At 36.8% G+C, this 23,376-nt stretch overlaps 2 protein-coding genes across 3 annotated transcripts; one reads left to right on the top strand and one right to left on the bottom strand.

Moving 5' to 3' along the window:
• Positions 1-89: 89 nt before the first annotated feature.
• Positions 90-9,567, top strand: LOC123875256 (3'-5' ssDNA/RNA exonuclease TatD). The gene is made up of 7 exons (XM_045921000.1): positions 90-218; positions 288-465; positions 1,481-1,579; positions 2,611-2,774; positions 5,931-6,277; positions 7,340-8,396; positions 8,674-9,567. Exons 2-6 carry the CDS (start codon positions 324-326, stop codon positions 7,500-7,502), a joined length of 915 nt encoding a protein of 304 aa, XP_045776956.1. The 5' UTR covers positions 90-218; positions 288-323; the 3' UTR covers positions 7,503-8,396; positions 8,674-9,567.
• Positions 9,568-13,208: 3,641 nt separating this feature from the next.
• Positions 13,209-23,293, bottom strand: LOC123875251 (polyribonucleotide nucleotidyltransferase 1, mitochondrial). Of its 2 annotated transcripts, XM_045920990.1 has the most exons (14): positions 22,976-23,293; positions 22,114-22,319; positions 21,373-21,583; positions 20,302-20,468; positions 19,450-19,606; positions 18,457-18,670; positions 17,641-17,768; positions 17,229-17,419; positions 16,417-16,574; positions 15,771-15,958; positions 15,280-15,403; positions 14,605-14,745; positions 14,245-14,337; positions 13,209-13,823 (listed from the first exon to the last, which is right to left on the bottom strand). In XM_045920990.1, exons 1-14 carry the CDS (start codon positions 23,089-23,091, stop codon positions 13,671-13,673), a joined length of 2,247 nt encoding a protein of 748 aa, XP_045776946.1. In that variant the 5' UTR covers positions 23,092-23,293; the 3' UTR covers positions 13,209-13,670. The 2 variants fall into 2 exon arrangements, with proteins under 2 accessions (XP_045776946.1, XP_045776947.1); XM_045920991.1 differs by lacking the exon at positions 22,976-23,293 and having other exon boundaries at positions 22,110-22,217.
• Positions 23,294-23,376: the final 83 nt, after the last annotated feature.

Here is a 23,376-nt window from a genome sequence, read left to right as displayed (position 1 = left end):
ATAACCAATAAAAGTAGCACAGCATGACTATTACAGCCAATCATAGGCGAGTAAAAATTGACATCAAACATCACCATTGCAATTGTCAAGGTGGCACTTTGTCAAAAGAAAACATTTTCTTTAAAAACATGGTGGCATCTCAGTGAAAAGGGTGTTCATTTCCAATAGTCATAAGAAATATTAAGAAGCTTATTAAGCAAGAGTGTTTGATACAATTTGTAAGTACTGTTTACACAGATTCCATAATGAACAAGTGATACGAGGTATAAATTATTTATTATTTCTAGGTAAACACCGCACCAATAAGCTTCCCAAATTAAACAATGACGTCCGAAGATATCCAGATTTCCGAAGAATTGAAGGGTTGTTACGAGAACCTTATTGTTATCGACATCGGCGCAAACCTGACGAACAAGAAATACGGCCGTGATCTCGATTCGGTGGTGCAAAGGGCAAAAGATGCAGGTATTTCATAATAAAGGGATACATATATTTTTTTTTCAATTAAAAACTTGCGTGCAAAAATGTTTTATTATACGTAACAGCGGAATACATTAGCACTAGCGTGAAGTAATTGCTTGTGTGCCAAATATTTGTGTTAATTTGTCTTCCATTTATTGTTACATTTGGTCATACTAGGCAGTAGGCACCTTTCTATTTGCCTCAATGCAGCAAGAAAAACTGAATTTAAACCAGATTATAATCTTGGATGGTGCATTTATTAATAAAGAAGTAATTAGTGAATGAGTTACACTTTAATTTTCCAATTGGAATCTTATTATGTAGGTACTTGTGGAGTATCGATTTGAAACAGGCATTAATATTGATTAAACTTACTTTTTCTTGATCTTCGATTGATTGAGTTTAAGTTTGTACTTACTTACTTACTTAATGATCTGTAGAAATAACTTAAAATTGTTCCCTGTATCTAGCTCACTTTACAAAGCATTGATAGTAAAATGTTGTGCTTTCATTCTCAATATTATATTCTAGTTTATACTGTTTTTAAAATTTTTGTATAACTTTAAGTTAGTGCATGTTAGTATATTTTCTATTATAAGAGTGCCTGTAATTGACATCCATACTGTAGTTAATTTGAATATTTAATAGTCATTTTATGGAAGTTGCTGTAAATAAATAAAAAAGCATAAGTTTATACACAAGTCTATGTAATAAGCGGTTTATTTTAAAGTTAACTATAACAAGTGTAAATTAAAAATTTATAACATCTCCAACAAGTGAAGGTTAATAACTAGAAAAGACCTGATAACTTTCAGATGGCTGAACCGATTTTCTTAGATTATAGCTAAGAACACTCTCGATCAAGCCACCTTTCAAGCAAAAAAAAAACTTAATTAAAATCGGTTCATTAGTTTAGGAGCTACAATGCCACAGACAGATACACAGATACACACATCAAACTGATAGCACCCCTTTTTTTGGGTTGGGGGTTTAAAAGGTAACAAGCTGTTTGTTGCAGGTGTCCAAAAGATCATGGTTACTGGCACATCAGTCCGCAGCAGCAAGGAAGCACTGAGATTGACCCGTCTATATCCCAGCACAATATATTCCACAGCAGGTCAGTTTTCTTCTCAAACTAAACAAAATATAACATTCCTAGTAGACCTAAGTCTCTTCAAAGTGCCAAGCCTTGTTAAATCTTATCGCTTACTAAAAATTAAAACAACCATTGTTTGATATAGGTTTCCAGTAAGTACCTTACTCCAACATGCTTTTTTTTTGGATTTTTGCATCTAACAGTGTTCTGACAAGTTGTTTGAGCTTATTACACCCTCTCTTTTCTAACATTGCACTGCATACAACCGTAAGCACTCTCACCAACTGGCGGTGCCTGGTGTACTTTAACCAATCAGAGTGCTTCAACTTTTTCCATGCACATGCAAATTGTGGAACCAACTCCTTTCTATATGACATGGTCTCCACTCAAGGATCTAAACAGACTTGAACTAACAAAATGTAATAGTTTAAACCAATTTTTGAACATTATAATCAAATGTCTTGTAGTGTTTCCTCATTTACCACTGATTTGAAATGTTGATACAGAAAAAATTCGTTCATAAATTTTCATTTCATGAATCTTGTGAACATTTTTATGTAACAGATTGCATAATACGTTATTGAATAAAAGCGTAAATACTGTTAATTTTTTGTTCTTGTGTTTGACCACTGGAACACTTCATGGTTAATGATGAATATGGATAGACGTTATTTTATTTTGTCATATTTCTGTTGCATCGGTTACACTTTGGTATTGATGTTTGTTTGTAAATAAAAAATGATGGGTAAAATGGATGTGAATCCAACAGAATTAAAATTAAAAAATCCTGTGGAAACTTTCTGATTTCCAGGATAAAAAGTAATCTTTGTCTATTTCCGGGATGCAATACCTTGCCTCTGTAGTCTGTACCAAACCAAGTCTCTGTATCAAATTTCGTCGAAATCGGTTAAACTGATGGGTTGTGAAAAGGTAGCAGACAAACAAACACATCTCTCACACTTATAAGTATGAAAAGTACAGATAGATGAGAAAGAGAATATGAGATTATGAGAAAGTTGATGGATTTCAAGTAACAAATTTTTACTTCCTAGGTGTTCACCCTCACGATGCAAAATCAATGACAGATGAAGAAGCGTGGACGGAGTTGACAGCGACGGCAGCGGCGCCCGAGTGTGTAGCGATCGGAGAGTGTGGTCTCAACTATACCAAGGACTTCTCAGAGCCACAGGTGCAGAGGGATGTGTTCAAACGACAGGTTAGTACAAAGTTGATGTAAAATCAATTACACATGAAGAAGCGTGGATGGAGTTGACAGCCACGTCAGTGGCGTCCGAGTGCGTAGCGATCAGAGAGTGATGTCTAAACTATAGAAAGGACTTCTCAGAGCCACAGGTGTAGAGAGATGTGTTCAAACAACAGGTTAGTGCAGAGTTTATGTGAGTAGATGTAGAATCAATGACAAATGAAGAAGCGTGGGTGGAATTGACAGCGAGGGCAGCGGCGCGCGAGTGTGTAGCGGTTAGAGAGTGCAGTCCTGGCTATACCTAGAACTTCTCAGACAGTTCAAATGGCAGGTTAGTGCAGAGTTGAGGTGAGTTGATGTAGAGTCAATGAAAGATGAAGAGGCGTGGGGGGAGTCGTCAGCCACGTCTGCGGCGCCGGATCGGAGAATGCGGTCTCAATTAAGGGATTCTCAGAGTCACAAGTGTTGAAGTATGTGTTCAAATGACAGGGCAGTATTAATATTATTAATAGATTAAGAAAGATGTAAAAGCAATGATTGATGAACAGTGTCTAGTTATTGGATAGTGCTGTCTCAACTATACCTACCAAGGATTCACAGTGAGTTCAAACAGTACAAAGTTGATATGAGTTGATGAAAAATTAATAATGGGCAAACAGTGGGGTCTGTAACTTATTTTTTTTTATGGAACCCAAAATAGAAAAGACTTCCATAACTGTCTCTCTCATGCATAAAAATAGAGCTACGCTAAAAGCCAATCTTTATATTCAGGTCTTTGGCTCCACAGTTTGGTAGCTGATGAAATTGGTGTGAAATTAGCATATAATGCTAATTAGCGTATCTCATGAAGCAGATAATGAACACACTCATCTAATGAGTGACTCACGTCTGGTGCGATGTAAACAAAGCATGATATTGGATAGCCCCAATGACTATAATCTCTTGATCACATACATATTATGCCTGATATAAATAACAATATTATGTGGACTAGATGATGCACGCAACTTCGTGTACCTACGTGGATTGAGGGTTTTAAAATATCCCGTGGGAACTCTTTCACCTACCGGTATGGGTTCCCAACTAGTGCATAAATACGGGTGTTTTGAAGGTTTCAGTTGAGTCTCCATCTGAGATTCGGAGCGATATTGCATATTTTCGATATTTGGATTCTGAACTGGATAATTAGATGTTGTGATAGCAATCACGCTCTAATTAAATGATTTAATTTGGCATTAGTTTAATTTAGATTAAAACTCTCGGATAACCTCTACACATTGAACTTGTGTTTTTTGTGTTGGTTTTGGGAAGACATTCCAATAATTCGATAAAAATATTTCAATAATACCTGCTTTTCTGAGTGACGCCAATACAAGTCAGGGATCAGAAACTGAGTTTATATGAAAAGGCCAGGTTTAAGAGTTGGAGAGGGATGCGATATCATAGCTATGGTATCTTAGGTCCAGTTGCGTGATAGGCGGTTAACCCGCTTTGCTTTGGTGGTCAGAGTTTAACCGCGATGTTTAACGTAACCATACGTAACTTTAAGCGCCTGTCTTGCATGACCTTAGTCATAATCCCGTAATAGAGTTCGATTGTATTCGTTACGTATACAAATTGACTTAAACAGGCTTACTTATTAACTAACCTTTTGGGTTAAAGTAGTAAAAAAAAATCTACGTTATATTACTAGACATTTCCTAGAAACTTCGAAATATTTCCCTACATAAGGAAAAATCTAACGCCATTACATTCTGTTTTCTAAATAGACGCTTAAAATAGTCTGACGAAAGGAATTCACCACGGGTTTGGAAAGTTCCAGATAAACAAATGGTTTGAACGGAAATGGATATCGTGATCCGAATTGGTAGTAACTTTTGTGTATCATTGATATGAACTTTGGAGGTCAAACCGATTTGCTGAGACACACCTACGTTGCACTTTTGGTCTTAGGGTTGTCAGATTCATTTCGACCCATCTCCGGTCCAATACAGAGGGCGGGTTATTAACCCCCGACCCAAAAAGAGGGGTGTTATAAGTTTGACGTGTGTATCTGTGTATCTGTCTGTGGCATCGTAGCTCCTAAACTAATGAACCGATTGTAATTTATTTCTTTTTGTTTGAAAGGTGGCTTGGTCGAGAGTGTTCGTAGCTATAATCCAAGAAAATCGGTTCAGCCGTTTGAAAGTTATCAGCTCTTTTCTAGTTACTGTAACGGGTAACCTTCACTTATCGGGGGTGTTATAAATTTTTAATTTACACTAGTCTCTCTGAATGAAAAAGGATTTACGCCACATCCTACAACGCTAGGTAAATGCGGATTAGCAGACTTAATACACTTAGAGAATACTGTGGAGAATTTTTAGACATGCAGGTCTCACTTGGATGAATTAAACACGGGATAGGAAACCTTGTCAACTTGTTACATTTTTCATTGTCTGGACACGAGGTTTATTTAAATGCATCAAATAAGCCTCGTCAGCCCTAACACTGGTCTACTCCAGGCGTTCAATGGCACGTTGATAGCGTGTCAGCCGCTATATTTAGCTGCTCGACTCAAGTGGCGAGCCGACGGGTTGAAACTTTGATGATAAACAGACTTGTCAGTATCAGGGTTGTTGCGGATGCAAAAATGTTGGCATCCACGGATGCGGATGCGGATTATTAGAAGTTTTTGGATGCGGATTTCAAGGTTTTCAAAGATATTTCAATTTTAAGTAGGTACATAAATAAATGACAATTGATTCAATTTCAATATTTTTTATTTAATCAAATTGTGAGAGCAAAATTAAAACAATTTTTAGTTGTACTATGTACCTATAAAGAGAAAAAGCTTAGTTCAATAATAATTAAATTTAAAAATTACATATTTTTATGCATAATAGTTTTTGATTTATCGTGCAAAATGTTGGAAAATATACCCGAGTATGGAACCCTCAGTGCGCGAGTCTGACTTGCATTTGGCCGGTTTTTTTTAATTCCGTGGGAACTCTTTAAGTTTTCCAAGAAAAAAGTAGCCTATGTCCGTTCCAAGATGCATATGCTATCGCGAGCATCATTTATTTGGTACAGAACCAAATTTCGAAGACCAGTTCAACCGGTTTTGTAGGACATAACGTATTTTGGCTTTATTTCATCAACTCTAACAATACTTTATATTGTCCACAGGTGGAAATGGCCTGTGAACTCCGAAAACCAGTCTTTGTCCACGAAAAAGAAGCTCAGGACGACTTAATAAAGATCCTGGACGAATTCGGCAACCGCCTTCCACCAGTAGTGATCCATTCCTTCACAGGCTCAGTAGAGCAAGGGATCAAGTACATAGAGAAAGGGTTTTATTTGGGTATCACGGGGTATATCTGTAAGGACAAGTCCGATGGTGGAATACGGCGGTTGCTTTCGGAGAGGATACTGCCTTTGGACAAGTTGCTGGTTGAGACTGACTCTCCGTTCATGTACCCTAATATGAGGGCTTCCAAACTGCCGTTGCATGTTAAGGATTCGCTTACAGAAAGGTTTGTACTGCTTATGTAGTTTTTGGGGTTCCGTATACGAAGGGTGCCGACGGGACCCCATTTCTAAGCCTCCGCTATACGTCTGTCCGTCCGTGCCTGTCAGCAGGTTTATATCTCGTGAACCGTAATAGGTAGAGAATTGAAATTTTCACAGAATATTCTATTGTCGCTATAACAACAAATAGTAAAAATTTCAAAATGTTTTATTTGTTTTTTGAGCATTGATACTCATAGATAGTCTACTTTGTAAGACATGATAATGTCAGATAAATATTGAAGCAAGAGATGATAGATAAAAGAATCTTATCAATCAATATTGGTAAGCTTCCTTGATGTAATAAGTAGTTATATAAAACTGAGTTTAGGTAAATAACACAAAAAACCGGTCAAGTGCGAGTCGGAATCGCACACGAAAGGTTCCGTACTATCGTACAGGAATTAACTCCCTTTAATTTTATTGTGAAATGTTTAACTACTTTGTTGGTTTGGTTGGTATTAAATGATGGACGACGGCGTTGTAGTAGACGTCTTTATTTGGTGCAGGCTTATGATTGACTCTTTATGGACTAAACAGTAATTATAATCAAATCTTATAAGCTATTGTCTTAAAGATATTTCTTAATCTAACCTACATAATTTTGCATCATCTTTTGTTCAAATTCAACGCGTAAGCAACCTACATAATGTTACACTTGTGATTTAATGAAAATACACGGTTTTCGATTTTTCCCTTTACTAGTGCTATAAGACATAGACATAGCTACCTGCCTTTCATGATTCTAGATCAACGGGAATTAGGTACTCCATAGGTTTGATTCTCTTGACGGATCTTGACAGTTACGACAGACGGACGGATAATGAGGTGATCCTAAACTAATGAACCGATTTTGATTTAGTTTTGATCGAGAGTGTTCTCAGCTATAATCCAAGAAAATCGATTCTGCCGTTTGAATGTTATCAGCTCTTTTCTAGTTACTGTAACCTTCACTTGTCGGGGGTGTTATAAATTTTTAATTTACACTTGTTACTGCAAAAAAGTTAGTAAAATCTCCTATTACCCAGATCCATGAACTTCGTGAACCGCTACTGCACGTTCCAACGCAACGAGCCCTGCGCTTTACCAGCCATCGTGGAACTGATCGCGGGCTTCCTGGGCCAGGGGCCTGAGGACGTGGCCCTCGCTACTGCTTTCAACGCGCTCAAACTCTTCGGACTCAGCCAGTAACCTGAACTGGAGTGGCCTCAATCCATAACAGCTGTATTTGGACATGTGGCCCTGGGTAACGCGCTTAAGATCTTGGGGCTCAGCCAGTAGTAACATTGGATTGGGCTGGCCTCAGTCTCCTAGCTGTGGTGTAGACACAGTGTCCCTGGCCACTGCCCTTAAGATCTTAGGACTGAGCCAAGAACCGTAGGCTGGACTTCAGTGCCTTAAGTGCTCTTTTATGGAGACGCGGCGAGTTGCGCGTCGCGTTGTGATTTGCGGCGCGCGTTTCTACGCCAGTTAACAAGCAAACGCTTCTGCAGGAACACTCTCATACTTGGCCATATGTTTAGGTTAACAGCGTGACGCGACGCGTCGCCATAAGAGCTCTAAGGGTAACATTTCGAGTTAACGTTAACGTTGCGTAAATCTAGCAAATCATAACCTTTTCTCGAAAATTTACGTCCATAAGAAATGGTGAATTTACTCACAGTTAGCGTTAACTATAAAACTTATACAAAAGTATGTAGCCTCAGTCTGTAACTGTGGACAAGGCCTCATTCAACGAACTCAGTGACAGATAACAGGCCTTCCAGTCATTCCTACAAGGTAATGTGACATGGATATGATTGCAATATTTGGAACTTGTAATATTACATACATAGTTATAGACGTCCTATTTCACTATGACTGAAAATAGACAAAAACACAGTACAGAGGCATTTTAAACGCTTAAAATAAGTGGATTTTATCAAATATTGAAAACTTTGGGAACCTTTCGAGGGTCTGAAAAATCTAAGAATATTCATGCCAATGCGATTTAGATTTTGTGTTTTAATATGTTAGATGGCTCATGAAAATCACTAATCTACTTCAATGAAATAGATTTAGCGAATCACATGTATATTTCTCTAGGTTTTTGAATAGTTTTGCAATGGCATGAACATTCTAGATATTTAAGTAGTTTAAGTTACGTAATCCTTCCTATACGAATGATGGAGACAAAAGATTGATTGGCGACACGTAATGGTTAGCGCCTGCTTAGTTTTTTTGTCTCTTTCCTTTGTATGGGCTTGCGTAACAGAGAGCGCTATAGTGTTCATATTTTTTTATTATTTCCGCGGATTGAGCATAATAGACCTTATTCATAATCTTAGGTTCATAAAATTAGATCAAGATCTTCATAAGAAAGTTTAAAATATATTCAAGTTCCAAAAGCAATCATTTCCAGGTTGACTAAATATAAGAATATTTAAGAATCGAAATCATCATTCATGGCCTTATTTACGCAATTTTAATGTGCCTTTAGAAATCATAAACTTTATATGATTATAATCGTAAAAAGAATGATAAGTATATTTTAAGCAATTTTATGTTACCCAATTTATTGGAGATTTATTTATTGAATCTTCGGACGTCAAAAAAAAAAAATTGATAAAGCGAAAAAAAAAAACGATTATTATACTCATGTTAACTCGTATATGAATTGAAAAAAAAAAAATTGGACTTTTGAAGATGTATTTGATGAGACAAGACAGGGTATGTGGAAATATTTGACATTTATTTAATGGTTTAGATATTGAAGTGATAAACTCAAGAAATGAAAAGGAGAGGGATAAAACGTGATCATTTTCTAGAAAAGCAGGAAGATTATAGACAACTTTACTATTTCATAATAGTTTAGTTTAAATAATAATCAAATGCTAGAACAACAAGATAAGAAATGCTACCAATTCTTATAGTTTACTTTAAATAGCATGTCCTTTTTGACATGGTAAATATATTTGACATGACTGTAAACCTTGGTAGTATTTTGTTTTAAAACGTTTTATGGTGGAAGATATTATAATAAGACGGATTTTTAATATGAATTCGATATTATGTCATTATTTTGACTTTTGTCGAATTGCTTGGATCGCGTGCCCTGCCTTGTTTAGACTGTGACATTAGAGGCTATTTACCTTTTTCCACCCTAAGAAAATAATATTGCATTGAATAATCTTGCCATCGATAAGTATAAAAAATAAGATTCGTGCCTCTCTAGTTAAATTAAAATGCCAGCCAGGTTTAATCTAAGTTATGACAAGAAAAAAAACTCAATTGATTTTGCAAAATCAATCAATAATTTAAAAAAGAAATGTTTACGTTTCGAGCGTACCTGAACGCTTCGAGTCTAATGCCATTTATTTTTTAATTAAAAAAAAGAAGAAAGAAGCGATGCATAATATTGCAGCGAGGATGTTTATTTAATCTATGATTATATTATTTTTATTTTTAATCGTCTTTGGTGTTTTTGCCAATATTTATTGATGAATATAAGCTTTTTTATGTTGTGTTTGTAGCGTGTTGCACTTTGTCTCTTGTTTATTACACAATATATTTTATCAATACGTGTGCGCTTAGATTATGCAGTATAATATCCTTAATTATTTTCTATTGTAGACTTAATAGGACGCCATATGACGTAATATGACGCGAGAATGACAGTCTCAAAGTGCATATCTAAGCGTGCACGTAATAAAAATAGAATATGGTGGCAATATATGACAGCTTTAGTCATTATGATCTCAATATTGATAGAAACATATCATATAAAAGAAGATTAAAAAACTATCTGACGTCATACATATCGCTGACAGTATTTTTTATGTTTGCACTCTTGTGTACCTTTATTATTGTTAACTTTTGGGTAAGGCAAAGATCATACAGTCTTGTAATATTTTTAGTCTACTTTCGAAGTTATGGCGACGTGACGTCAGAACTGACACATCACTGTCGAACTTTCATTTATTTTTTGTAACGGTTTTTCGAATATTGTTTTGTCTGTATTGTTTTTAGTGCGGATTCGTTTAGGGTTGCGGAGCCATATGTTAAAAATCCTAACGAATGCTGTCAAAACGCCATTAGAACTAGGTTTTCATGTCATATTGCCACTGTATTTTACAGTGCCCATTAATTTTAGACCTGTAAAAAACATGTTAGACATGATACATACTATAAATATTATAATAGTGTTGTCTGTTTTTAAGTGAGGTGGAAAGTATGGGCACTGTTTAGGGTGTTCGCCCACTGTATGGTATCATATGAATATTGTTACATGTCAAATATGAAATTAATATCTAGTTAATATTTCTGTGGTAGGTTAGGCTTTAGAAGTTGCCGTGTCGATAAATATTAATAACCTAGTAGAAATGACAATGGCATGCACTACGTATAGGCAAAAAAGTATTGCTCAGGTTACCCTTTAATAAAATATTAGACTGAGAATCATAGAAATTAATGAGAAAATAATATGAAAAAGGTATTTTTTAGAAGAATTTCAATTTAATAGTATATTTTTAAGTATGTTTTTTGCCTGTTTTAGCTTGATGCATGCCATTGGTTTTGATATCTGTTAACTTTCTTTGTTAGTCTATTGTGTTACGGTGCTGTACAGTGGGTGTACACCTTTACTTCGCACGGTGTTAGGGTGTTTTCTTAGTCTTCGCTCTGCGCAGAGTATTCCTATTCGAATTAGATTATATTATTATTAATATTAATTAATTAATCATCGAATATATTGTAAATAGCGTTAATATTTAAATGTTAATAAATAATTGAATATTATTATATTATAATTAATGCTGGTAGTCACAACGAAATCAAAGACTGCAAGTATTAACAAGTGGAATTTGACATAATAAATTATATGTTAATTAATTAAATAGATGTTTTTTGTAATTAATAGTTATATCTCAATATTTAACCAAACGCCGACTACGTTCGTGATTTGTTATTAATGATTTTGTTAATATTAATTTCGTGTGTAGACGGCTTAAGAGTATTGTTATTAAAGTGCCGACACGAAAGTTGGAAAAGTGCCCATTTTGCGATTATTTTAAAGATGCCTGCCCACTAAAGCGGAGCGGAGCAGAAGTGTTTTTACCAATAAGATTTTTGTATGACGCGATAAAATTATTACGTCATCACTCATTTAACAATAACCTAATTGGTCAAAAAATAGGTCTCTACTTCAATTTTAAGGCGCCCTTACACGTTAGCCAAACTGCTTAGTGATCGTGATCACATATCTCGGGACGACATGCGCATTGGTCGAAAACATATCTCCGCTCCGTTTCAGTGGAAACGCAGCTTTATACGTTGGTACTACACTCTCACCTTTCGTGCCGTGTTCTGTAATTCCTATATTTTTTGACAATTGCTTTGTTCGTAGATTAATAAATAAGTGTTTCTCGTGGGTTCCAATAGTTTACTTAAAAATGTATTATTATGTATATTTACAAGAAATGAGGTATAATTTTGATACAATACTACATTTTCGAGTGAATTGTTTGTATAGATATTAAAATCCCGCGGGGAGGTTAAGGGTTAATCCACACACAACCGTGCAATGGCGGGGCCATAGACATTGTATATTCTCTGCCTACGAAATTGCGTGTGACAGACTATAGACATTTAGCTTTTCTGAACAATAAATGATTTTTTTCTTAAATTTTATTATTTCTTAATTGCGCATGATTCGGTGCGACTCAGGCTAAGATCTAAAGAGCGTACATTGACTTTCCTTAGAGTTGAAACGAGACAGATTTATATCAGTGACATAATGTTGTCTTGTTTTAGCCTGCATCTTTTGTCGGAGCAATGTCAAAGTGCACTCAGTAATGTCGCGCCGCGAGTTCGATTCGTCTCAAATGTGTGAAAAATATGTACCATACGATATTTTGTTAGCGCCCCCGACATTGCAGGTTGTGTGTGGACAGAGTTTTATTGTAATGTAGTGCCTTCGACAAAACGTCCTTTTGTGATACATATTTTTTTCTTAGATTGTACATAAAAATATTTCTTTCAATAAAAATGGTAAAATTGTATAATTTTTTCGTTTCATTTCTGCATAAGACCGTCCTCGTATTGCATCTGTTTTTGAATGAAATTCGTTTGTGCGAACACATACGAAAAGTCACGAAAGATCCTGAATCTTCAATTACTCGCTACCACAGAAACGCTCACACCATGAATTATGTATATGTCGCAGCCAAATGGCATAAACTTTTTTCTTGACGATAACGATAACCATGAATAAGTTTTTCTTACACAATCGAGGGGCAGGTCATAAAGGTATTAAGAGGGCTCTCTCCGTCACTCGCTTCTACTCGCTTCATACAATCGTAGTTTCAATCATTTGAATATTAAGCAACCAAAGTCCATGAAATTTTGCAGACATATTCTAGAAACTAATATCTATGTCTGTGGTTTTTCAGATTTCTGTTAAAATATTCGGTTTCAAAGTTACGCGGTCTTAAAAATTTACATACAAATCTTTGAGCCCCTGTAATTTTAAAACTACATATTTTTAGAAAAATCTAAAACACCACAAACAGATTAGTTTCTAGAATATGTCTGCAAAATTTCATGGACTTTGGTTGCTTAATATTCAAATGAAATTGGAACTACGATTGTATGAAGCGAGTGGAAGCAAATGACGGAGAGAGCTCTGTTAAAGCACTGCATACGCTAACTAGTAATAATATGTCAATGCTTATTTTGTCAGTACCTGCTAGTTAATAGATGCCTACCTAACTACTGCTTAGTGCTTACCCTGACTATAAACTTGTGCAAGCCACTGATAGTATACGTGGATAACTTGCGATATTAAAATTAGTCATTTAAGCAATGCTTAATTAATAATTGATAAGAAAAGGGTATTTTATAAGAAAAAAAACCAGTTAATGTTGTTTGGCATTTATTTTTATTGATAAAAGATATTTACAACAGGTACTAAGTTGGTACCTACATAATTTTCTAACATACTTATAGGCACAAATAACTTAAATTTAAAACACGTTTTAATACAATCTAAAGTCAATTTTTTACAATACCAGAAATATTTTCAAATAAAGAATAAGGTAGATTGTTTAGCGAATATTATATGCGAAGGCATATTATTGCCGCCGGTTATATAGTAAGTAAAAAATAGAGCTTTTAATCTATCTACTTGGTGCTTAAAAGATGACGGCCTCAAAACGGCTGTTCTGTTTGGCGGCCATTTTTAACACGAACTTTCGTCTGAAAAACAACGATTTTCAATGCGAACGTTATTATTGTCCGAAAAACGATCTGAGTTACTCAGTCACGTCTAAGAAGTTTTACTCCAAAAAGCTAAGTTTTCTATTACGTATTTATTATAATAATCTATTTGTTGTCCAGTTTTCTAACGATGCCGGGTGGAGGGGATGTGAGCACTTTTCTTGATAACCTCAGTTGTCCTGACACCGGGTCGCGGCCGAAATATTTCACTTGGATTTCTGATCCCACGTCCAGACCAAGAACTGATGGGTGCATTATCTGGAAAAACAACAAAAAAAATTTAGAAGTTTCTTAAGACAGTTCTTAATTTTAACAAAATTTTACTTGACGTTTTTATATTCGTCGCTTAAAATGTTGTGAATAGCGTTTAATAGTCGTAATCCAACGATATCTACGTCGGCTCGATTCGATTTAGGTTTTGACAATTTCACTGCATGTCGGTACGGTTATTCTGAATTGAGAATACATCTTTATCGATATGCGATATCGGTATATGATATACGATATCGGTATACGATATACGATAATTTACCGAACCGATCGATAATTTATGCTATCTAACTGTTCTGAATCGGCTTGCTGTATGGTTTTAGATTTATCTGGTTCTGCAAATTAGATCAAGAGCGCAATTTAATTTTGCTATCAGTCTAGGTAAACTAATAGCATCTGCCTTACATACCTTTCTATGATCCAGCTGCGAATTGTGCACTAACGCCGGTGACATGCCGGAGTACAGAGTCACTAGCACTCCTATTTCCTTCATTTCCACTACCTGTAATAATCATTATATCATTGAAAAAAAAACTTCGTATAAACCAAATGGATGGCAGTCTGTCGACTGCCGTCAGGAGTGAAAGCTTTAAACAGAAATAATAGTGGTTTTTTTGGATCAAAATAAATCGTACTGAGTTTTTGACTTTAAATCAAGTACTTTTAAGTCCATTTTTCTTTGATATTATTTTGTTTCGACTCTCAAATACTATCAAAATTAGTGAGAAGTAAATTTTAAAAGGGAGGCCCTAAACACTTGAATACTTACTTTAGCTGTGTAAATGGCGCCGAATTCAAGTTCAGGCGTTCGTTCAGCGTTCAGCAAAGCCGCGATGCGCGCGCGCGCCTCGTCCATAGCAGCTTGAGACGGCGCAAACACGCTGTATCGAGTCTCGTCTATAGGACTGATCTGAAACCATACCAGGCCGCGTTCAATCCTCAGTCTAATTTAAGTGAAAAATTCTTTAGCCGCGTTGAACAATTCTTAAGGTTCCGTACCGCAAAAGGAAAAATGAAACCCTTATAGGATCACTTTGTTGTCTGTCTGTCCATCTGTCGAGAAAACCTATAGGGTACTTCCCGTTGACCTAGAAGCATGTTTGGCAGGTAGGTAGGCCTTATAGCACAAGTAAAGGAAAAAACCGAAAACCGTGAATTTGTGGTCACATTACAAATTTAAAATGTGTGCTCATAACAAATAAAGTAATTTCAATTTTCAGTATGAAAGGGCTTTACATGTACATTCTAACACAGATTTTTATTTACTTTAAGGTATAATAGTTTTTGATTTATCGTGCAAAATGTCGGAAAAAATACCCGAGTAGTCCGAGTACGGAACCCTTGGTGCGCGAGTCTGACTCGTACTTGGCCGGTTTTGCACTAAAGACACTACAAATACGGGGAAACTGATACTCATTTTATAGATCTAAGTCTAGATAAGTACCTGAACTCCAGTCTCCACATACAGCCTCTTAAGGTTAGATCCTCCTATGCCGAGCAACTTAGCTCGCTTGTGCACTTCCACCTCCATTTCTTCCATCACCGGCATATTCTCCTTGCGACCTTGTCTGAAATAAACAAGTTTTTGAAGTAAAACCAGGCCGGGCTCATTGGTCACGTGATACGAGATACATATAATATACACGAGCGTTTTGAATTATTATTATTGTACATATAGTCACCTTACCTTTAAAAATTATGTTTTTTCTATATTTATATTTAGAATTATTTTCATATAAGTGAACATTGTTCTTCTGAGAAATAAAAGCTCTTTAAAATAACCTCTCACGCACCATTTTAACTTTATGTATCAAATATCATCTCAAAAATTTTAGCTTGATCCATTGTGTAGTTTTCTCCGTAGTAGTCCGTTTTCTAGGCAAGCGCCTAGAAGACCTCATTGCTTTTTATTACTAGCAATAAAAAAATAAGTACCTGGGTTTGTCGATACACTGGTTCATAATATCAATGATCTTGCTCTTAGCGTCGCAGGCTTTCTGTATCGACTCCATCACGATTTTCAGAGGCAGCCCTGGTAACTTGACATCAGCTTGCAGCGCGGTTATGCCCTTCTTAGTTCCCGCCACTTTGAAGTCCATATCGCCCATGTAGTCTTCTATACCCTGTACAATAACATTTAAACTTGTAAAGGTTGTTAACGCCGTTTAATACAGATGCATACACTTAAAAACACATATTAGGTCTCTTCTTTTCTGTCTTCCTTCCATTGCCCTGGGAATAAACACATAGTGCAACTTGCCAACGGCTTAGAAACTTGGAAAGACTCCAATAGTCGTCTACTATGTTCCGCTAAAGACTCTAGAAGAAAACTAGTTGCTTCCTCTTTGGCGGTGGGACAGTTACCTAAAAATGAATTTTCAGAAATTGTATCGCAGTGAAGATGGAATGGCTAAAGCTAGTAAGATTTCATGTCAATAATAATATTGGAATGCCAAATAAATAAATATGAAATTTTGTATTGTTTTGAAATGTGTATGAAAGTTTATAATGTTGCCTCAAAGATCATATTACTACATTGGGGCATGCACAGCAATTTTTAACTATAGTATGTTGGACTCACTAACAAATCGGTCAGTATCCTGTAGTCGGCGATGTGGCCCGCGTCGTCGCTCCGGGACACGAGGCCGATGGCCACGCCGGCCGCCGGCGCGGTCAAAGCCACTCCCGCGTCCAACAGTGCGAGTGACCCCCCGCACACTGACGCCATGGAACTTGACCCTAAAATTAAAAATAGGTCAAAATTCGCAAGAACACTGAAATGCGTAAGGTTTATTGATGCCATGGACCGTAAAATGGTAAAATAAATAGGTCGAATCTCATAAGGTATGCGTGTAGTGCAAATGCGTAAGGTTAGGTGCCCAGAATAAAGATGAGACGGTTCCGAATACCGCCACACGTATACCCAAGTAGCCACTTCAACCCACTACCCCTGTCGCGTACAGAACGTAACTAATCTCACCAGTGCTCAGTCTCCAGTACCTGAGTAGTGAAGGCGCCATGTTTTGCCTCGCAACTGCCCGGGGGACATTGATTGAAGTAAATATCTCACCATTGCTCTCCAACACCTCAGCAGTGAGTCTAGTGGTGCATTTGCTGCTGGGGTGCGACGGGCAACACACATCGCTCTGCAAGCGCACCGTGCCCCACCTCGCGTCTATCTAGGGGGCCACTTTGACCAACTTTCCCCTGTTATGTAGGACATATCTCACTCACCATTGCTCGCCAACACCTCAGCAGTGATTCTGGTTGTGCACTGCTGGTGGGGAACAACGGGCAACAGGTTCCGCTCTGCAAGCGCACCGTACGCTACCTCGCGTCTGTTCGGGAGGGCCACTTTGACCAACTTCCCCTGTTATGTAGGACATATCTCACCATTGCTCTCCAGCACCTCAGCAGTGAGTCTGGTGGTGCACTGCTGTTGGGGCACGACGGGCAACAAGCCCCGCTCTGCGAGGGCGCCGTGCCCCGCTTCGCGCCTGCCCGGTGGCCCACTTCGACCCACCTCCCCTGTCGCGTATGATGGAAACTCGTAGTGAAGGAAGAAGTTTTTTTCTTTTATACCACTGCAGGATGAGAACACGTTTAAATGATTTTTAGAAAGACTATGCGGAATTTTTTTGATAATAATTTATTGAACTTGGCTGCTTTTACGGATGTTGGGATGAAGAATGAGAATTTTCGTATCTAAAAGACTCTAATCTGACAAAAATTAATGAATGGTTTTCTTTAAAATTATTTTAAAGGAAGTTTATAGTTATGAAAGTATTTCATTGAAAGATTATACCTCGTAATCATAGTCAATGTGTCCATTTTGAGAGCGCTTTCGGGCGAATCAAAGGCAACCGTACAAAGTACTTGCGTCTGCCCGCGTTGGAACAGAGCGCTGCCGTGCAGTGGTTCATACAAACCCACCTGATAACAATGAATACTTCGATTATTTGGTGTTCTTGTTCATATTGTTAGAAATATTAAGCATAACCACCATTGCAATAAGTAGAAATGAATTTGGCAATAGATCTACGATTGCCGCTAATCTTCTTATATTTTATAGGTTGTTGAATCTATAATCATATTTTTTATTTGCTGAGTACAGGTGCAAAAGGTGGTATAAAGAGTATATTAAAGCATTATGTTTATGTCGTTAAAAGTAAGCAATTTAGCACTGGGAATGCAACTGGATGGAAAAAAGAGGAGACGAAGACCAAAGAAAAAATAGATGGATTGGGGGAAAGAGGGGCAGATAATGCTTTGTGATGGCTGACAGAGCAAGTGGAAGACTGTACCATACAGTGTGGAATAAGGACAGGAAGATGTTGATACCTTGGCAGTGCAGTTATGTACACCTAGCTCTAAATACTGGGTACTTTGACTTTGCTTAGACTTAAGTTTCAGATAAAACGAGACAGATTTATGCCAGCGGTATAAAGCTGTCTCGTTTTCACAGTATCTTAAGTCTGAGCAAAGTCAAAGCGCGCTCTATAGTTCTCAGCCTAAGACCCTATACGAGTTAAGTGTTCAATGATTGGAAAGGAGAAAACAAATTGAGAAAACAACAATGACAAGCCATTTAGCATACCTTAGTGACAAAAACCCATCCTACCTCACAAGTAATCTTCCTCAGTTCATCCAGCCCTCTACCGTCGCATCTGAGCTCAGTTTCGAAGATCATATCCCTGAATATCTTCCGTAGGTTAGTGTTGAAGCAGTCTTGTAATATATTTACATCTACTTCTGTGTCACGAAGTTGATTGAGGACGGTTTGTCGTACTTCTGATATTGCATTGTCGCGGGATATTTTGTCGTGGCTCGCGTCACTATAAAAAATACGAAATTGATATCGAATGTTGGACCAAGTATCCATAGAAATAAGTGACATTAATTGGGCTCCGTTTTTATCCTTTGGTCACGGAACCCTAAAAACCAGCCAAGTGTGAGTTGAGCCTCGCTTTTTTAGGGTTCCATAATAATTATGTTTTGGTCACAGCTTACAAACTGCTTTATGAATCATTGTTATCAGTATTTTGTTGTTTAAATACAAATAGTACATAATTTCATAATTCTAGCTAGTTTATTTATTTATTATTTATTATATTTATTTAGATACAAGTTAGCCTTTGACTGCAATCTCACCTGGTGGCAAGTGATGATGCAGTTCAAGATGGAAGCGGGCTAACCTGGGAGGGCTATGGCAGTTTTTATATAACCCATATCCCTTTGGTTTCTACAGGCATCGTACCGCAACGCTATATCACTTGGCGGCACAGCCTTCCCGGTAGGTTGGTAACTAGCCACGGCCAAAGCCTTCCACCAGATGCAGTTTTTAAGATAGACCTTCTGTAGTTAGTGTTGAAGAAGTTTTGTAGTATGTTTACATCTGTTTCAGTACCATAAAGTTGGTTGAGAATGGTTTGTAGTACTTCTGATATACCATTGTCATAGGATATTTTGTTCTGGCTCATATCACTATGAGAAATCGAAAATTAAGAAAAATAATTTTTAAGATTTGTGGTGCTTCAAGAGGAAATGTTTGAATGAAACACTTGTCGCTAGCGGTGAAATTTTAAGCATATGATATAATTTACAAGGAGTTTACCTCAGTATTTCTCTGATCTTCATAGAAGACAATGTTTTGACTGAATCCAATACACTCTGGTCCATAGGAACCTGGACTTCATATTCTCTCTTCATTTTACCATGAGTTTTCTGTAAGGCCTGTATACTCCTTACAATGTGCTGAGCTTCTTTGGTACCTGAGATAGGAATAAATCAAATCAAATTCACAAGTGTAAATTAAAAATTTATAACACCCCCGACAAGTGAAGGTTACAGTAACTAGAAAAGAGCTGATAACTTTCAAACAGCTGAACCGATTTTCTTGGATTATACCTAAGAAAACTCTCGATCAAGCCAACCTTCATACAAAAAAACTAAATTAAAATCGGTTCATTAGTTTAGGAGCTACGATGCTACAGACGGATACATAAGTCAAACTTATAACACCCCTCTTTTTGGGTCGGGGGTTAAAAATGGGGATCATTGTACACTTTTTGATTGTCAAATTGTGGAATTTTTAAGATAATGATTAATACAATACAATGTAATGATATAAACTTAATACGAATAAACATAAGGTATGAATAATAAAATTATACAGGTTCAATTCAAAGATTATGTGGGTTATTCACCACATTCTAATATCTAAAATCTGTAAAATTACATTGCTTATATTCTATCCATGGAAAAAGGTAAGTATAGCGCTGTCTCTGTTACGTAATTCCATACAAATGATAGAGACAAAAATCTCAGTGGGTTTTAACCATTTTGAGTCACCAACCGATCACAAATCACCACCAGGTTGCTGCTAGTTGCCGCAACCACTAAGTTGAGGGTTCTCTTAGTGACATCTAGTATGAAAAGTGATGAACAAATCGACTTACATTCCTACCTAGTTTGATGGCTTTCAGCAGGTCCTGCTGCAGGATAACATTGGCATGACCCTCCAGCATCACCACCAGGTTGCTGCTGGTTGCCGCAACCACTAAGTTAAGGGCCGACTTTTCCAAATCGCGGCGTGTTGGGTTGACGATTATTTCATTGTCTATTTGGCCTAGTCTGTGATTAAAATGAAATAGTTTAATAAATTAACTTTATTAAACACAAAAAAAATTGAACCAAAAAAATTGAGTAAGTTTTTACAATTATATTATTTATTTTTATACTAGAGGATGCCCGCGACTTCGTCCGCGTGGATGTAGGTTTTTGAAGATCCCGTGGGGACAGTTTTCCGGGGGTTTTCCGGGATAAAAAGTCTATGTCAATAACATGGACGCAAGCTACCTCTATACCAAATTTCATACAAATCGGTTGAGCGGATGGGTCTTTAGGAATCCCGTGGTAGCCTATGCTCATCCCCGGGATATAAGCTTACTCTGTACCAAATTTCGTTAGAATAGGTTAAACTGTTGGGCCGTGAAAAGATAGCAGACAGACAGACAGAGAGACAGGCAGACAGACAGACAGACACACTTTCGCATTAATAATATTAGTATGGATAATCTTTACTGAGCTTGCTAAACCTAGAAAATAATTTTAATTTAATAGAAAATATTTTCTATTTGCTAGCTAAGATTCATGTGTCCCACTTGCCTTTAGAATCAGCACTACTTGGCATGCATCTAAATATATAAAACGAAAAGCTGACTGACTGATCTATTAAGGCACAGCTCAAACTACTGGATAGCGGATGCCTATGTCACAATAGCCCTATATTGTGACATAGGCATCCGCTAAGAAAGGGTTTTTGAAAAAATCAACCTCTAAGGGGTTAATATTAGCCATGCTAATCATGAATAATATTCCCCTTTCCCCTCCAATTAAGTGTAAAGCTTGTGCCAGGAGTGGGTACGACAATAGTGCAACGGGTGGAACGCCACCCTTTCGGAATTCAGTCCACTCCTCAGCCGTTGAACTAACGAGGCTTTGTTATTAATTAAATAAATAACATGGGTTTATTCACCTAACAGCTCCAACTGGTCCACTCCACGGCACGTCAGATAAAGCCAGTGCCGCACTCGCCGCGTTAATCGCGACGGTTTCTGGAGGATTGGTGCTGTCCACCGCAAGCATGTTGCACACTATCTGTGTGTCAAAGTTGTAGTTCTGTGGGAATAGCGGTCGGAGAGATCTGTCTATGAGACGCGATGTAAGGATTTCACGTTCTGTTGGACCTGTAAAAAAGGAAATAAGGGAAATTGAAATGAAATGATTTCTTTATTTTGCAAAATGTGAGTAACAATGATGTTGTATTGACAGGTCCTTGGTCCTTCACATTTACCTACCTACCTTGTTACCTTGATACCTTGTTGTAGTTGGTTACCTTAATAATAAATTGGTTGTTTTATTATTGTTTTCTAAGGTGTATATAAGATGGGTGTTAATAGATTTCATAAATTTTGTACAATTCAATATTTAAAACAACAATGACAATAGCATCCCACTTCTGAAGTCAACATACCTATCACCTCTCTTATGTGTTTTATTATCAAATGAATGACTGGCATTGTAATGTACAGCATATTGTCTACAAGTCTACAATTTCAAGAATTTTCATAAAGGTTTTACTATTAAGTACTTAAATCTTCACTGGTCAGGACTGATTTGGCATCAATGTTTGGCAATCAGTCCCAGTCATATGGATACTATTAAAGGTCTAATAATTCCAGTGGTACTATTGCTATATTTTAAAATCCTTACCTACCCAATTCTTTCCTTAGAAAGTTGGTAGGTATCCGCCCAGCAGCAGCCGCCTTCTGTCTATAATCCACTAGCAGAGGTAGGAAGTTGCTAGAACTCTGTTTTGCCTTTGATACCACAGTGGATAACACACTGGTGTTGCCCAGGGTAGCCACACAAGCCCCATCCGCGAACCTTGCATATCTACCTGTTGATAGCTTTAGAGGGATACTGTAATAGAAAAAAAACTTGGTTTTACTGTCTAGCAGCTGGCTTACACATGGTTACTCCTAGATAATCCTCAGGAATATAATAAGGTTACATATTAAACTGAGTATAGAACTTTTGACTACAAATTCCATGATAAATCACTCATTTTAAAGTTTAGACTTTGACTTAGACCTTTTGCCATTGCTGGGGATTTCCTAGGTGTCAGTAATGGCTTTACAATGTAGCATAAGAATATACATTTAACTAATTATGAGAAAGTAAAACTTCACCACAATAGTTTCAATTTCATTCAATATTTGTATAAAAAAATTATAGTCCTTTTAAAGTAAAAGGTAATGTTAGTGTCTGTCTGTGGTCCATGTGTTCTCAAATTGTTCATCCTATTGAGTTGAAACTTTGTACAGTAGTTGTAGGCACTTGCGGGATGGTTGTCACATAATGCGACCAATGTACAATAGGTGGCAAGCGCATCGTATTATAACGCATGTCGGGCATTATCTAGTAGGTAGGGTTAATAAGAAGTACCATGTATTAATTACTTTATACAAAACTAGTGATATATAGTTTTACAAATTACAATAAAAAGCTCAACGAACTTGAAAGAAACCGTTTTCAGTCGAGAAGAAACAAAACCTAACCTTATTATAAAAACTTACCCATTAGAAAATGGCACTTCAATTTCACCAACATTGGCTTGAGATGATAGATATCTGCAATGATATCTACTTCGAGGCCTTAGTTTGGATAAAAAAGCTCGGTTTTTGGGTAACATGGCCAATTTTCAGTGGTTAACCAATGAGGTTATGTCTTGACGTATTATTAGAGAAAAATCAATAATTTTCAGAGTAAAATGTTGATTTAAATTGGTAAGCCCAAAAAAACTTTAGCCGGCAATGAATTAGTTTAGCATTTAGGTAGAAAATTTTGTTTTTCGATGTATATTGTTATTGTATAAGTATTTCACCTACTGTCAAACTCACTGTCAAAAGCACAGACCAATAACATGTCAAAAGTCAAAACTTGTCAGATGACAGTCAAATGATGCCACAATGTCAAC

This window comes from Maniola jurtina, chromosome 19 (assembly GCF_905333055.1).
Source record: "Maniola jurtina chromosome 19, ilManJurt1.1, whole genome shotgun sequence".
In the NCBI taxonomy this organism is placed as follows: Eukaryota; Metazoa; Arthropoda; class Insecta; order Lepidoptera; family Nymphalidae; genus Maniola; species Maniola jurtina.
This window is presented reverse-complemented; position numbering and strand designations above follow the sequence as displayed.